This window comes from Capsicum annuum, chromosome 1, assembly GCF_002878395.1.
Source record: "Capsicum annuum cultivar UCD-10X-F1 chromosome 1, UCD10Xv1.1, whole genome shotgun sequence".
NCBI lineage: Eukaryota > Viridiplantae > Streptophyta > Magnoliopsida > Solanales > Solanaceae > Capsicum > Capsicum annuum.
The window spans coordinates 199,088,635-199,104,683 of NC_061111.1; the positions used below are offsets into that span (position 1 = coordinate 199,088,635).

General features: G+C 37.9%; 1 protein-coding gene across 2 annotated transcripts; it reads left to right on the top strand.

Moving 5' to 3' along the window:
• The first annotated feature begins 1,580 nt into the window (after window positions 1–1,580).
• Window positions 1,581–16,034, top strand: LOC107854940. 2 transcript variants are annotated; one of them, XM_047399901.1, is made up of 5 exons: window positions 1,581–1,799; window positions 1,923–1,972; window positions 2,525–2,630; window positions 2,727–2,785; window positions 5,690–10,582. In XM_047399901.1, exons 1-5 carry the CDS (start codon window positions 1,695–1,697, stop codon window positions 5,745–5,747), a joined length of 378 nt encoding a protein of 125 aa, XP_047255857.1. In that variant the 5' UTR covers window positions 1,581–1,694; the 3' UTR covers window positions 5,748–10,582. The 2 variants fall into 2 exon arrangements, with proteins under 2 accessions (XP_047255857.1, XP_016555423.2); XM_016699937.2 differs by lacking the exon at window positions 5,690–10,582 and adding an exon at window positions 15,685–16,034 and having other exon boundaries at window positions 1,591–1,799.
• The last annotated feature ends 15 nt before the right edge of the window (window positions 16,035–16,049 follow it).

Below are 16,049 nucleotides of genomic sequence, written 5' to 3' on the forward strand. Positions count from 1 at the left end.
GTGTTGGTGAAAGACTTTTTTGTTGAATTAGAATCCAATTTTTATGCTGGGTTTGATTGTGCATATCGCGTTCTTTAGTTTTGTTGAGCGGCACAAGTGGTTACAAACGCACTGATTGCACTTTAATATCATAAGCTTTGAGGATTCAAGGAAGAAAACGAACCGCAGACCGCAGGGGTCTATTATGTGTAGCCTATATTGCATTAAAAACACCATAAACGATCATATTCATCTATAAAAATAAAAAATTATCAAGAATGAAGGAATAGGGGAGAAAAGAAGAGAAAAAAATAATTAATAACTACATAAGTCTCTTGTCGTTAATTTTATTTTTAAAACATTCTTTGTTTATTTTGCCAATTAGACCTGGGATTGAATTCTCAATCATTAAAAGTCAAATTGTCGAACCAAATAGAAGTTCTATGAGAGATCTCAATTGTCTTTGTTTCCTCTGTTTTCATGTTATCTTGTTCTTGTTTCTGAACTAGAAATTTGTTGTTTACCATTAGTTTATGTTGAAAGTAATTACATTCTCTCCCATTTTTTTTAATTATTTTACTCTCTCTCTATTAATATACATAACATAACCGACATATACATAACATTCTGTGTATATGTTGGGATTTTTATAATATGTTTAAGGAGTTGAGATTTTTTGTAATATTGAAAACATAATTTGTGTATTTGTATAATTTTTAGTTAATTATTTAGTCATGGACTCCACCATGTTTATAATAAAAAATTATATTTTGATTATTATCTTAGTCGACGGTTATTTATACCAATTTCTCTATTTCTTATGCAACATTTCAAATATTTTATAGGCATCTCTATATGGTCGTTCTTTCATACCTTTCTAGAAATTAAGTACTGTAGTTCTTTCAACCTCATTAAGTACTTTATACAATTTAGGATTAATAAAACCTATAAAAATATAATTTATAATTTACTCAAGTTTGAATAGGGTAATGATTCACTTATGTATTAATCCAATCCAATTTGGTATGTTCAACTCTGTTTTGGAACTAAATATATATCCTAGACAAAGCTTTTCAAAAATATTTATTATTTTATTTATAAATATATAAACATGATAAAAAAGAACTTTTAATTTTAGTTTGATAACCTCACTGTGTTTTAGGGACCTAATAACAATTACAATGAATGTGCTAAACGAAGGAACTTTTAATTTTAGTTTGATAATCTCATTGTGTTTTAGGGACCTAATAACAATAACAATGAATGTGCTAAATGGAGTGAAGTCTGAAAAATACAATTAAAATATTCTCCATTTTTGTGTTTCATATCTAAATTATGATGCATATAAATTTTCTATTTGAATTATCACAAATTATTTATCAAACACGCCTCAATTTTTAATTGTTTGAGTTTCATATCTAAACTTTGGAATAAGATAAATAAATAATCAATAGCTTAATTCAATAGTTTAGATATGAAACTAAAATAATCGTCCTACTTTAGGTGTGTTTAGAAAGTAGAGATTTCATGTGGGTGAGTCAGAAATTTCCAATTCTTAGGAGGTAAAAAATGACATTAGTCAAGAGCATCTGGGTCAGTTTGATATTTGTGGAAAGAATCAAATTGGAATTCTGAGTCATAGTGGAACAAGCTGTTATTAATTAACCAAATAATTGAAATTACAAATTTGCAACAACAATTTGTTCACCTTGGCTATGGCTTCCATATACAATAACCAAAAAATAATCCTACTCTTAATTTTTTCACTAGTTTTTCTGTCTTCTCCTGGTGTACTTGCCAAGTCTCGTCGCCCAATCTCTGTAAATTTTTTTAATTTTTTTTGGATTTGGTGTATTGGGTTTTATGAGTCTTCTTTGTGTTGTTGGTGTTGATTTTATATTTATTTTGATTTATTTTTTTTGGTTGTTGTTGAATACAAACAGGATGCAGAAATTAGCCAGAAGAAACTCCAATGTTATGCAGATATTGAGAGGTACTTTAAACTTTAATTAATTAACCCACAATATAAATGTTTAAAGTTGTGAATTGGGTTTAAATCCTAACAAGATTAGAGCTTTTATTAAGGGGTGTTTTGGTACGCGGGATAAGGTGGATATCTCAGGATTAAGCTTGGAATAAAATTTATATTGCATCTCCATGTGGAATAAATTAGTTCAGGGATTATAATCAGGATAATTTCGTCCACGATAACAAATGACCCCTTAGTTTATAATAGACCAAGAAAAGGATTCCTCTTTTTAATCACAAACTTTTTGAGTTTTGGTTTCTGGGTGTTTTAAACCCAAATAAATCTAAGCTTTTTAGTAATTGCTAATGGACCAAGATATATTGATATATTTCTTTTAAGTGAAGGAAACTGTTGAACTTTTTTGCTTGTTTTTACTATTATAGGTTTTTGTCTTCAAAGAGGGGCTAAGTAGCTATTTCGATTTGAGACCCGAACATTGCAATTCTTTACAGAAGGAATTGTGTATTTTTCTTTATTTGCTAATTTTTGTATATTGTTTTTGTCATGAAAAAAAAGTGGGATGTGGGGTGAGAAGTGCAAGGCTACAGCAGTAGACAAGGAGAATTGTGCTCTACAATGCTTGTCACCAGTTTGTTTTGAACACGTTTATCAAAGTGATCCTGTAAGAATAATTAATTTGAATATTCTCCTGGTATATTGAGATGTATATCCTTATGTTCATAATGCTGAATATTTGTATTGATGTGTTTTGAATTAGTTGGAGGAAGGGGAAAAAGATTTAGTAAGGAGTCAAGAATACAAGTACTGCATGCACAAGTAAGAAGCCTATAACTTTTATATCATATGAAATATATGGTTGCTATTGTCTTTGTTCATTTGATGGTTAATCTGCGAGTTATGAGTTCTTAAGGAAAGTAGAAATCATTAATATTTTGCGAGTGAAACTCCTTCCTGTTATGTTGTTACCTTCTGCTGTCCATCTCTTTTTTGGTTGATATTTTGGTAATGGAATATGCGGTGTCGTAAAAAATAACATTATATGCTTGTTGAAAAGGATATAACCACAACAAGTACTTTTAGTTTCATATCAAAATATCCTTGGTCACCATGTGTTTTGACTTTTGAGCATCGCTGCCTCTGCAAAAGGCAGAAGTTAAATAATGAGACTATCTACGACCGACTCTTGGCTGCTCAGAGTAGACAGAAGAGTTATGCTGACAGGAGGGTTCGTAACTTGGAATTCAGTGGGTATTATTGAAGGTGTCACCCATGAAAGGTGTGATGAGGTTTGATAAGAAAGATTGGCCTTTTTGAGATTCTCCAGCGTGTTAGGCCAGTGGCTTATGAGTTGGCTTTGCCACCGGGACTTTCAGCCGCGCATTCAGTTTTTCAGGTGTCCATGTTGAAGAACTACCATCCAGATGATTCGCATGAGTTTGGATCGAAGTCCGACATTTGAGGAGGATGATATAGCTATCCAGGATAGGCAGGTTAGAAAGTTAGCCTTTGTGAAGGTGCAGTGGAGGCATCGTCCTGTAGCTGAATCCACTTGGGAGGTTGAGTCTGACATGCGGAGTAGATATCCTCATCTCTTTGACAACCCATATACCTTCTCTCTCTTTACGTTCGAGGACGAACGTTTGTTTTAATGGTGGATGATGTAATGACCCTGCAAATCATTTTATAAATTTATTTTATTTTAACACTCCTTGTATTTTTTAGACATGATTTATGACTTACGGGGAAGGGTAGTACCACTCCTTGAGGTGTTCGAAAGTGATTTAAGTTGTTGGGTTCTTGAGTTTAATAAAGTAAGCCCGATGGTGGTCAATTTTTATTCAAGACAATCTTGGATTAGTGTTTTACTAATTTCAATAAGCCTGAAACATGTTTTCTAGTCAATTTACATACTTGATTTATTTTCATGGTATTTCAAATAAATTTTGAGGATTTATTAGAAGTTTGGGTATTTTAGATAATTAATTAATTAGTGAATTAATGGGCCAAAATCATAATTTTATTTACTTATGTGGCAAAAGAATGAATTTTAAGTGAAAAAGATTTACCATATTTATTAATAATATGAACAAAAAGTTTGAGAAGTGGGGAACAGAAGTTACAACATAAGGCTTTTTCACATCAGCTTGCAGAAACGAAAACGAGGAAAGACTTCAGGTAGCAAAATTCTCTTAGTGATTCTATTAACTTGTTTCTGGTACACTAGGATTTAAATAATTTAATACTTAGTCTTTGGCACAATGATGACAATAATGATGAGTCAATGATTACTAATTAATTATTATTTTGTCCATATTAAGTGTTGTGAAAATATGACGCAGAAGTCAATTCAGGTTGGAAAATGTTTATTGATGTCTTATTTAGAGTTTGGTGGATTTGTCCTTATTAAGAAATATAAGAAAAGTGAGGCAGTGGTTGGTGAAATTCGTCCTTATTAAAGATTATGAGAAAAGGGTGACAAAGTGGTGAATTAAAGTAGATGGATTTGCCATTAACGTGGTGAATTAATGATTGGCCAATTAAATTTGTTAACAAGAAACAATTAGAAATTATGCCATTGTTGGTAGTGGCGATATGCCGTGCGAATTTGATCTTATTTTCTAATTATTGCAGTAGCATTGTAACGGTAGTGATGCTACTACGGCCATATTGAGATAAGGGATGTGTTTGGTGTAGACAATTAAGCATTAGTTCTTCGTTTGAAATTCAATGAAATTGAAATTTGATTCGACTTTCGAGTTGAAAATAAATATGGTAATATGGGTGTCATTGGAACCGTAATCTTGTGGATGTTGTGTATTTGGAACAAATTTTGACCACTTGGAAGCTTTATATAAGTGCAAGTTTGTTGGTTGACGCTTGACTTCGGTTTGAGGCAAATTGAGACTTTCTTAGACTCTTTTTCAAAGTGTTTATTTTTAGTTATGTGTAATGAGAGTAATGGGGAAACGGGGTCCCGTGTAGGTGAAGTGACAAGCAGCTATGCTGGTACCGGTGTTATATGAGGGGTTAAAATAAGTTAATTATACGTTTTGAATTGTTTTCCCTATTTGCTAGCCCGATAGGCTAATTTGCTATGGTAAATGAATTGTTGAGAAAACTAGCTAATGAAAAAAAAACTTGATAAGTTGAGTTGATTATGGAATTGATGTTTATTCGGCATAAGACGTGAAATGCTTTGCTTAACATTATTGTTGATTTGGAATTGGTGTTACACGTCTGCACGTCATGCATTGCATTATATATGGGGTTGAAGTGCACGCCTGCACAATATATTTATTGGGATCGGAGTGCATATTTGCACAGTACATGGACCTTGTGAGTCCCCCATGGGTCCTGACCTTGAAGCCATCACCCGGTGGATATGTACATAGCATATGCATTGCACTGCATAACATTCATTCATTTCTGGCTCAGATTAAATAAAGTGTATTTGTTGAATTTGTATTATTTAGTAAATACTTGAATATTTGTTACTTGATTTACTGTATAGAGGATTTCTTGCACTGTGCCATGATATCTTTATGACTACTAGACTTGATTATCAGTTAGAATAGGGTGGCTTTCCCGAGTGTAGGTTGTATAATTGTTTTTACATGATTGTTATGGTGTTACACGTCACTACTTTGAATTAGGGTCGGTCGACGATGCTTGCTGAATACACGTGGTTTCGTATTCACTTTTGCTTTTTCTGCACCTAAGGTGCAGGTACCGATCCGACGACTTTCGGGCATTGATTTTTGTGGTTCCTCTTTGTTAGCATCATTGGAGATTCGAGGTAGCTACAGTTGTTTTTCAAAGACTACTGAAATCTCTTCTAGCCCTACCTTTATGCATTTTTCGCATTTTAAGTTCAATTTTTTCTTTGATTTCTGTACTTAGTAGCTTGTTTTAGTGACTATTAGACCTGGGGTTGTCTATGTTTGACAATACTAGTCTAACAATTTAGTTTTGAGATTATTTGGGATTTATTTTATTCTTATTTCCTTCCGCTTATATAAGTTTGGGATGTTGTGTTTGGAATTGGGTTCCTTTCTTACCTATCATGGTGGGTGGGATAGGTGCCATCACATTCCTGAAGTTTGGCCGTGACAGATGGTATCAGAGCCCCAGGTTCACTGGTCTTACAAATACAAGCTGAGTCTAGTAGAGTCTCACTGATAGTTGCGGATACGTTTGCTACCTTTCTTCGGGAGGCTATAGGACTTTAGGAAATATTCATTTTCTTCTCTCTCTTATTGTGCAATATTGATCCTTTAACTGGAAATACTGAAATTCTTATCTTATTCTCTCACAAATGGTTAGGACTCATACATCTTAAGATGGTGGTCAGGAGCCCCTGCTAGCCTCTGAGCCGATCGCTCGAGATGGGATACGCAGATGGGGTAGGAAACGTGGTAGGGGCACAAGTTGTGGTAGAAAGGGAGCTCGAGGAGCTATTCTGATTCCTGATAGGGTGGGGTCTCTCGAGGTTGATTTCGAGGCCGGTGATGATGATTTTCAGGTTCCAGCTAATAATGTGGGCCCATGTCAGGCACCACCAGGATTTGTTGCTATACCGATTCTTCAGGATACCTTGATTAAAGTGTTATGGTATTTTGGAGATTATAGCTCAGGGAGGTGGATCATTTGGTACTCCACAGGGTTCACATGTTAAGGTAGGGGTGCAGACCCAAGATTAGCAACCCATCCCAATTTATCAGGGTCCAGTGGTTCAGCCAGCATCAACCAGCATCGAGATATGATAGTATGCCTTTACTAGGGGTAGGAACTATCGGTGGGGTTAGAGCAGCTATGTTTGATGAGGAGCAGCGGTGGTTTGAGAAGTTTAGAAAGATGGATCCACCGCAGTTTTAGGGTGATCATCGTGAGGATGCCTATAAGTTTTTGGTCAGTTGCCACGAGAGACTTCAGAGTGTGAGATTGGTTGGCTCCTACGGGGTTGATTTATACAGATGTGTGGTCCTGCCAAGCAGTGGTAATGCAACTATATTGATTCCAGGCCAGTGGGTTCTCCACCAATGACTTGGGGTATGTTTGCGCAGACTTTCCTTGGCAGATTCGTCCTTTGTAGCTTGAGGGAGAAGTGTAGGCACTAGTTTGAGAATTTGACACAAGAGGGTATTTTCGTGACATATGCGTTGTCCTGTTATGCTATGATGATCTTGCCAGACAAGGCCGAGATGATCAGGAAGTTTATAAGAGGTTTGACACTTAAGATCAGAGAGCCCAATTTGGGGCTTCTCTTCAGAGGGTGGTTGAATCAGCAAAGGAGTTCAAGTTGATGCATCATGAGGAGTATGGGGATCTGAGGGACAAGAGGTCCCTTACTTCGGGTCGATTTAGCAGTAGCTCTTCTTGAGGTAGGGATTCATTTAGGCGAGATTTTTGCCCTCAACATGGTAGGCCAGTTCATGCAGCGATGCAGACATCAGAGGGTGGACATTCAGGTTGGGCTTTTTATGATTTGAGATAGGCTTCACAGTGTTCATCCCAATGGTTTTCAGGCTGTGGCGGCCATACCGGATATTCAGGTCATTCTCGACAGTTAGCTCCCAGGTCCTGTTATGAGTGTGGTAGTCCGAAGCATCTTCGGAGAGATTGTCCAGTAGACAGACAGAGGGGTCCACAACAGGGTCATCAGGCTTCTACTAGAGCAGTAGTGCCCTCGATTAGGGGTCGGGGTAGGTCTCAGGGAGGTAGAGGTGCACCACCAGCTGGCAGGGAAGGTGGTAGAGGATCAAATAACACTGAAGCAGGTCGATGACAAACTGAGACGATACCTGTAATGATTGCATCAGAAGACTCTGCCTCGGGCTTCCCTTGAAAGGCATAACAGTGAGCACTATTATCTATCACTTGAGTCACATCTCTACCACCTTCCCTGCCAGCTGGTGGTGTCTCTACCTCCCTGAGACCTGCCCCGACCCTTAACCGAGGGCGCTATTGCTCTAGTAGAAGCCTGATGACCCCGCTGTGGACCACTTTGTCTGTATACTGGACAATCCCTCCGAAGATGCTTCGGACTACCACACTCATAACAAGACCTGGGAGCAACTGCCAAGAATGACCTGAATATCCGGTATGGCCGTCACAACCTGAAAGCCACTAAGATGAACACTGTGAAGCCTATCCCGAACCATAAAAAACCCGACCTGAATGTTCACCCTCTATGTATGCATCGCTGCATGAACTGGCCTACCATGCTGAGGACAAAAATCTCGCCTAAATGAATCCCTACCTTAAGACGAGGCCTATCCCGAACCATAAAAAGCCCGACTTGAATGTCCACCCTCTGATGTCTGCATTGCTGCATGAATTGGCCTAACATGCTGAGGGAAAAAATCTCGCCTAAATGAATCCCTACCTCAAGACGAGGTGCTGCTAAATCAACCTGAAGTAAGGGACCTCTTGTCCCTCAGATCCCCATACCCCTCATGATGCATCAACTCGAACTCCTTTGTCGATTCAATCACCCTTTGAAGAGAAGCCCCAAATTGGGCTACATCAAACACAGCCTCTCTGATCTTAAGTGTCAAACTTCTCATAAACCTCCTAATCATCTCAGCCTTGTCTGGCAAGATCACCATAGCATAACAGGACAACGCATAAAATCGAATCTCGTACTCAGCCACAGAAATACCCTCCTGTGTCAAATTCTCAAACTGGTGCCTACACTCCTCCCTTAAGCTATAAGGGACGAATTTGCCAAAGAAAGTCTGTGCAAACATACCCCAAGTATCGGTGGAGAACTCGCTGGCCTAGAATCAATACAGGAGCACCACCGTTGCTTGGCAGGACCACACATCTGTAAGGCAGTATAATCAACCCCGTGGGAGTCAACCAATCCCAGACTCTGAAGTCTCTCGTGGCAACTGACCGGAAACTCATAGGCATCCTCACGATGATCACCCTGAAACTGCGGTGGATCCATCTTTCTAAACTTCTCAAACCACCGCTGCTCCTAATCAAACATAGTTGCTCTAACCCCACCAATAGGTCCTACCCTTAGTAAAGGCATACCATCATATCTCGATGTTGGCTGAACCCTGATAAATTGGGATAGGTTGTTGATCTTGGGTCTGTGCCCCTACCTAACATGTGGAGTACCAAACGATCCGTCTTCCTAAGCTATAGTCTCCAAAACACCCAGTACTTTAATTAAGGTATCCTGAAGAATCGGTGTAGCAACAAATTTTGGTAGTGCCTAACTTGGGCCACATTATTAGCTGGAACCGACATCATCATCACCTGCCTCGAACTCAACCTCGAGAGACCCCATCTTATCAGGAATCTGAGCAGCTCCCGCTCTACCACTACTACGTCTCCTACCCCATCCTCGTATTCCATCTCGGGCGATTGGTTCGGGGGGCCTTGACCACCATTTTGAGATGTATGAGTCCTCACCATCTGTGAGAGAATAAGAATTTCAGTATTTCTGGTTAGAGGATCAATATTGCACGATAAGAGAGAAGAAAATGAATATTCCTAAAGTCCTGTAGCCTCCTGAAGATAGGTAACGAACGTCTCCGCACCGATCCGTGAGACTCGACTTGTATTTGTAAGACTAATGAACCTGGGGCTCTGATACCATCTGTCACGGCCCAACTTTAGAACCGTGATGGTACCTCTATCCTATTCTCCATGATAGGTAAGTTAGGAAACTTGTAGAAGCAGAAGGAAATAAGAATAAAATAAATCTCAAAACTAAATTGTTAAACTAATATAGATAATCCCAGGTTTGGTAGTCACTAACACAAGCCATTAAGTATAGAAATCAAAGAGAAGTTTGAATATCTTAAGATGCATAAAGATAAGGTTAGAAGAGATTTTAGTAGTCTCTAAAAACAACCGCAACTACCTTGAATCTCCAATGATGCTAACCAAGAGGAATCAATGCCCGAAAGTCGTTCAATCGGTACCTGCACATAAGGTGCAGAAAAAACAAGAGTGAGTACGAAACCACGTGTACTCAACAAGCATCGTCGATCGACCCTAATTCAAAGTGGTGACGAGTAACACCATATCAATGATGTAAAAACAATCATACAACCTGCACTCAGGAAAGCCGCCCTATTCTAACTGAATAATCAAGTCTTTCATAAGGACATCATGGCATAATGCAAGATATCCTCTATACAGTAAATCAAGTAACAAATATTCATGTATTTAATGAATAATATAAAGTCAACAAATACTCCTTACTTAATCTGAGCCAGAAATAAATGAGTGTTGTGCAATGCATATGTTATGTACATACCTACCGAACAATGGTTTCAAGGTCAGGACCCATGGGGACTCACAAGGTTCATGTACTGTGCAGATGTGCACTTCGATCCCAATAAATATATTGTGCACTCCGACCCCAATAATGGATAATAATGTGCACTCCGTCCCTATATGTAATTCAATGCAGGCATGCAACTCCAATCCCAAATCAACAATAATGTTAAGCAAAACATTTTATGTTGAATAAACTTCAATTCTAGGATCAACTTATCAAGTTGGTGTATTATCATTAGCTAGCTTTTTCAATAATTCATTTACCATAGCAAATCAACCATCGGGCTAACAAATAGGAAAAATAGTTCAAAACGTACAATTAACTTATTTTAACCTCTCAAATAACACTGGTACCCGTATAATTGCTCCTCACTTCACCTATATGGGACCCCCAATACACATAACTAACAAATAAACACTTTGAAAAAGAGTCTCAATTTGCCTCAAATCGAAGCCAAGCGTCAATCAACAAACTTGCTCTTACGTAAAGCTTCTGAGTGGTCAAAATCTATTCCAAATACATAACCTCCTTAAGATTACGGTTTCAATGACACCCATATTACCTTATTTAGTTTCAACTCGAAAGCCGAATCAAATTTCTATTTCAAACGTAGAACTAATGCTTAACTGTCTACACCAAACACATCCCTTATCTCAATAATGATCATAGGCATTACTATCGTTACAATGCTACTGCAATAATTAGAAAAATAAAATCAAATTTGCACGGCATATCGCCACTACCCAACAATGGCATAATTTGCTAACTGTTTCTTGTTAACAACTTTAATTGGCCAATCATTACATATCCATCAACTTTAATTCACCACTTCGTCACCCTTTTTTCATAATCTTTAATAAGGACGAATCCACCGAACTTTCACCAAGCACTGCCTCAGTTTTCTTATAATTCTTAATAAGGACAAATCCACCAAACTCTAAATAAGATAACAATGAACATTTTCCAACCTGAATTGACTTCTGCGTCATATTTTCACAACACTTAATAGAGTAGTAATCATTGACTCATCATTATGCCAAAGACTAAGTATTAACTTATTTAAATCCTAGTGTACCAGAAACAAGTTAATAGAATCACTTAGAGAATTTTGCTACCTGAAGCCGTCCTCGTTTTCATTTCCACAGGCTGATGTGAAAAAGCCTTATGTTGTAACTTCTGCTCCCTACTTCTCAAACTTTCTGTTATTATTAATAATAAATATGGTAAATCTTTTTCACTTTAAATTCATTCTTTGGCCACATAAGTAAACTAAAATACCCCGACTTCTAATAAATCCTTGGAATTTATTCGAAATCCCATAAAAATAAATCAAGTATGTAAATTGACTAAAAAGCATGTTTCGGACTTATTGAAATATTAAAATACTAATCCAAGGTTGTCTTGAATAAAAATTGACCAAGATCGGGCTTACTTTATTAAACTCAAGAACCCAACAACTTAAATCAATTTCGAACACCTCAAGGAGTGGTACTACTCGTCCCCGTAAGTCATAAATCACGCGTAAAAACTACGAGGATGGTTAAAATAAAATAAATTTATAAAATGATTTGCAGGGTCATTACAGGTTAAGAGTTGGCATTAGGAGCATTTGAGCTTATTTCTCTTCCCAGTTATTTGGTTCAGCTGCAACTTCATTTGTCCAACATAGGAAATTAGAATCAACTCTGGTTTAGAGTGTTTTTGGAATAGAGGATGGTTTTCTTATTTTCTCATGTTGGTTGATCAAAATTTTAAGTGACCTATCTTTAGACCTTTTTTTTAATATCCATGGTGTCGGGGCCTGCTTGCATGCACCTCGACTAATTCCACCAGATACCTGCCACTTCCCACCAACAATAGGTACTAGATAACTCTGTCCACCAAGGCGAGAACAGATGATAAGAAATCACCTAGTGTTTGTCTCTGTTGGGAATTGAACCCGAAACCTTATGGTGTTCAACCCAACTTCCTTGAATCACTAGGCTACACCCTTCGGTGCCCTATCATCTGACCTCAGGGAAAACAAGTTCTAGAAGTGACCTTCTATGTTTATTGTATTCTTTCACCCACCCACTGCCCCCAACCCCTATTCCCTTACCATCCCCATTCCCAACCCCCAAAACCCTTGAGGCCCCGTACCCACCCCCTCACCTCTATAGTTTTTTTGCTAGATCACATATACATGCTCATGTGAAAACATTTTTTTTTTTTTGCTTACTTATTAAACACTAGAAAATAAGTAAGAAATCAACTTGTTTTTCAAGAAAACATTTTCCGTCATGCCAAAAACACTCAACTGTTATTATTTCTGATAGTGTTAGGTAATGATTAGTGTGATCCTACACCTTGGTGGTGGTATAGATTCAAGATATTTACTAGTTTTTCATAGCCTCGTAGTTGCTAGGGATTGCTGCAGCTTATGGGTGTTACTTGGCCTTCAACCGTTTGCACTTGGTTTCCTTATGGAATCTCTAACGTGCTTCTATGTAAACTACGGGTGTAAAAGCTGTGAATAATGTTTTTCTCATGCTGTGTTAGTGTCGCTGTATAACCTTCGGTGTCTCATAAATTGTCACTTCCAAGTAGGGTTAAGATACAATTGGTTACTATTGGTAGTTTTGAGGAGGATAGACTGTCTGTAGTGCTCTCATGAAGCATCCTTCTGATGGTTGCTTGGTTTGCGGCATATAAGCACTATGGTTAGTATATTCCTTAAAAAAGATAATCCTCAGCTTGAGTTTTAAGGTGAATATTGATGTTTTAGATAGGTGTTTGTCTCTTATAAAAATCCACTTTGAGGTGGGGTGGGGAAACTGTTTTAAACTGTAACGGTTGCTTGCTTTGAAGACTAAAAAGAAACATATACTACAATCATCCAAGTGATGATAATAAGTGAGATTAAGGGTTTGCTTGGTAGGGAGTTCCAATTTTCCATGTTTGGTTAGGTCAAAATTATTGAAAATCATTTTCTTTAGGAAAAAAGTTTGTTAAAAATGAAGAAATGAATTCCCTTGTGCAAGTAGGGAAAACAAGTTCCATAAGTGGCACTTCGCTTCTACCCATCCTCCAACACACCTCATCCCATCCCCACCACCCATAGCTCCCACCTCAGCATCTATTCTGGTTATCATGCACTGTTTGTGTTAGTTCCTACATGCACTATAAACCTTACCTTAATTGAGTAGAATCGGCATCTAGGCCTATAATAACATATTTGTATATACTCCATTGTCATTGAATTTGCACATTTTTGAGTTGCACACAAATTTAATGATCTTAAAATAGCTTGTTCAAAAGCACCCAAGGGTGTGGCCTAGTGGTCAATGAAGTGGGCTGAGATCTTGAATTTGCACAATTTTGAGCGGACACAACTTTAATGATCTTATTAACTTGTTCAAAAGTACCCAAGGTTGTGGCTTAGAGGTCAATGAAGTGGGTTGAGAGCCTGAGGTTTCAGTTTCAAATCCCAACAGAGACAAAAAAACTTCTGTCTTAGCCTTGGTGGATAGAGTTGTCTAGTATCTGTTGCTGGTGGGAGGTGGCAGGTATCCCATGGATTTAGTTGAGGTGCGCGAAAGCTGGTCCGGACACCACGGTTATAAAAAAAAAAGATCTTGTTCAAAACTTCAAATTAAGCGTATGATTTCAGCTCTCTTAGGCAAACAAGTTGGCATGTGTTAATAATAATCATCCGCCGCAGTCTGGTGCAAATTTCCAATGCCTTCGTTTGCAAGTTTTTCCTTTTTAAGTAAAATGAAAATTCCATTAACAGCAGAGCAGCTCTATGGAGGTTGCGGGTCTATTTACATCAGGATGAAAATGCGAAACACGGATGTTACAGTGTTAGTTTATGGAACCCAGCTATCAATTAAAAGATTCCATACCCTCGTTGAATTCACCCAGCTGATCATTTAACAAGCTGTTAGTAAGATGCATGATATATTCTTCCCGCTATTGCCCCCGGGATTTGGTCTAGTGGTAAGATTGAAATACTTGATGTTTGGGTTAGGTGCACGTCAAGGTTTGAGCCCTACCACAGACAAAAACCTAGTATTTAAGTGGAGAAAGATAGCGGGACGGGTCCTTTATCCACCAAACTTTGAACCGTGTGTCATTGACCCTCAGGGATTTCCTGGTTACAAAAAGGTAACTGTATGTTCTTCCCGCTATTGAAGCCACTTTGTATTCCAGAAAGCTATGTGATCTTGCTTGGGGAAATTGGAAAATAAGATTCTATTTCAGAACTAGTTATCTTCTCATGCTATCCTACTGCAGCTATATCACAGACTGCTAATTCCTCCACCTTTGTCGGTTCCTATTTAGATCATTTCATTTGACTTCAAATAGCACTGCTGCTCTGCTAGCGTCTTTGGTCCTTTAACCAAGTAACTTAATTTAAGTTCCATCTACTGGATTCCCTATTTAGATACATCACCAAATCCATAATGAACAATGTGCTACAGAATGTTGGACTATGGTTCAGGATTCAGAAATGTTCAATTTCTCTTGCAGAGGATGATACTATATAGTTGCTTATGAAATTTACTTATTTCCTTTCTTCTGTTTACCCTATTTCTGAGTCATAGATACACCTTTGTGTCTGTTCATTAAGTTTATCTTCGGCGAAGAGGGGGTGAGGAGGCAGTCTCCAGTTATTGATCCCTGAAGAGCTGACACATTCTGTGGTGACAGCTTGGAATATCATGAATGGTGGACTGAGAGCAAGAACAGTTATTAATGCCTCAATTCTAAACTAGTTAGTGTGCAGTCCACTTGAAAATGTTGCAATCAGTTCCCTACTCCGAGATTTTACTTCTCACTTACTTACAATCTACAACGGTCTTAATCATTCACATCTCTCTCAATACTGTCAGTGGCAGACTTGAAGCTTGTACAGATGGTAATAATACCAGACGCTTTTACCAAGTGCCAACTTGTGTCTGACTTGGTTACAAGTAGATGGAACTAGTCGCTTGAAATAACTCTCTTCAAACCTTTTTTCTTCTACTGCCAAACCCTCCTCTTTTTATTTTTACGTTGAAACAAAATCTAGAACATGTGATGTTTGATACCGGATTTGTATACACGGCATGGTAAATAGTATCACGTGAGTCTTACTTTCTGCAACCTTTCTCACTGAATTTGATCAACAACAACAAACCCAGTGAATTCCCACAAAGTGGGGGGTCTGGGGAGGTAAGATGTACGCAGTCCATACCGCTACCTCCGAAGAAGTAGAGAGGCTGTTTCAGATAGACCCCCGGCTCAAGGTAGAGAATAGTAGAAAAGAGAAAATTAAATGAGCTCACTGAATTTGATCAAAAGAAAATTAAATGAGCTCCTTTCACCTTTGTTTACCCTTTGGGATGCAATCTGAATCTTTAGGTTGTACTAATTCTCTCTCTTTTGGCAGGCATTCTCTTGGGCAGAGCTTGGATGATATTAGAGGTTCCTTCGAGTGGTAATTTGGCAAATATGCCAGTATGGCCTGTGGATTCCTGTGTTTTCTCCCGTTAACAACTTCCTGTTGTATGTATGGTGTTTGTTGTGTGGATGTTCGTTGGTTCATACTAATCTGTAACAAAGTACTCCTTTCAGAGATTAAGGTGGTTGTATCCATTTCTTTTCCTTGGGATGTTTGGGAACAACTACTTTGCTTTTAAATGCCCTTTCTCTTGGTGACACTGTGAGGATAATACTTGTACAAATGTATTTAAATTTAACCAGTTATAGCATGTTATTACTCTATTTTTCACGTTACTATATCAAGTTTGCTAG

Bases quoted from the DNA above. Each gene is read 5' to 3' on its own strand.
- LOC107854940 (XM_047399901.1), top strand. From the start codon at position 1,695: ATGGCTTCCATATACAATAACCAAAAAATAATCCTACTCTTAATTTTT. The intron at 1,800-1,922 runs GTAAATTTTTTT...GAATACAAACAG, and splicing joins AGTCTCGTCGCCCAATCTCT to GATGCAGAAATTAGCCAGAA. The intron at 1,973-2,524 runs GTACTTTAAACT...ATGAAAAAAAAG, and splicing joins TGTTATGCAGATATTGAGAG to TGGGATGTGGGGTGAGAAGT.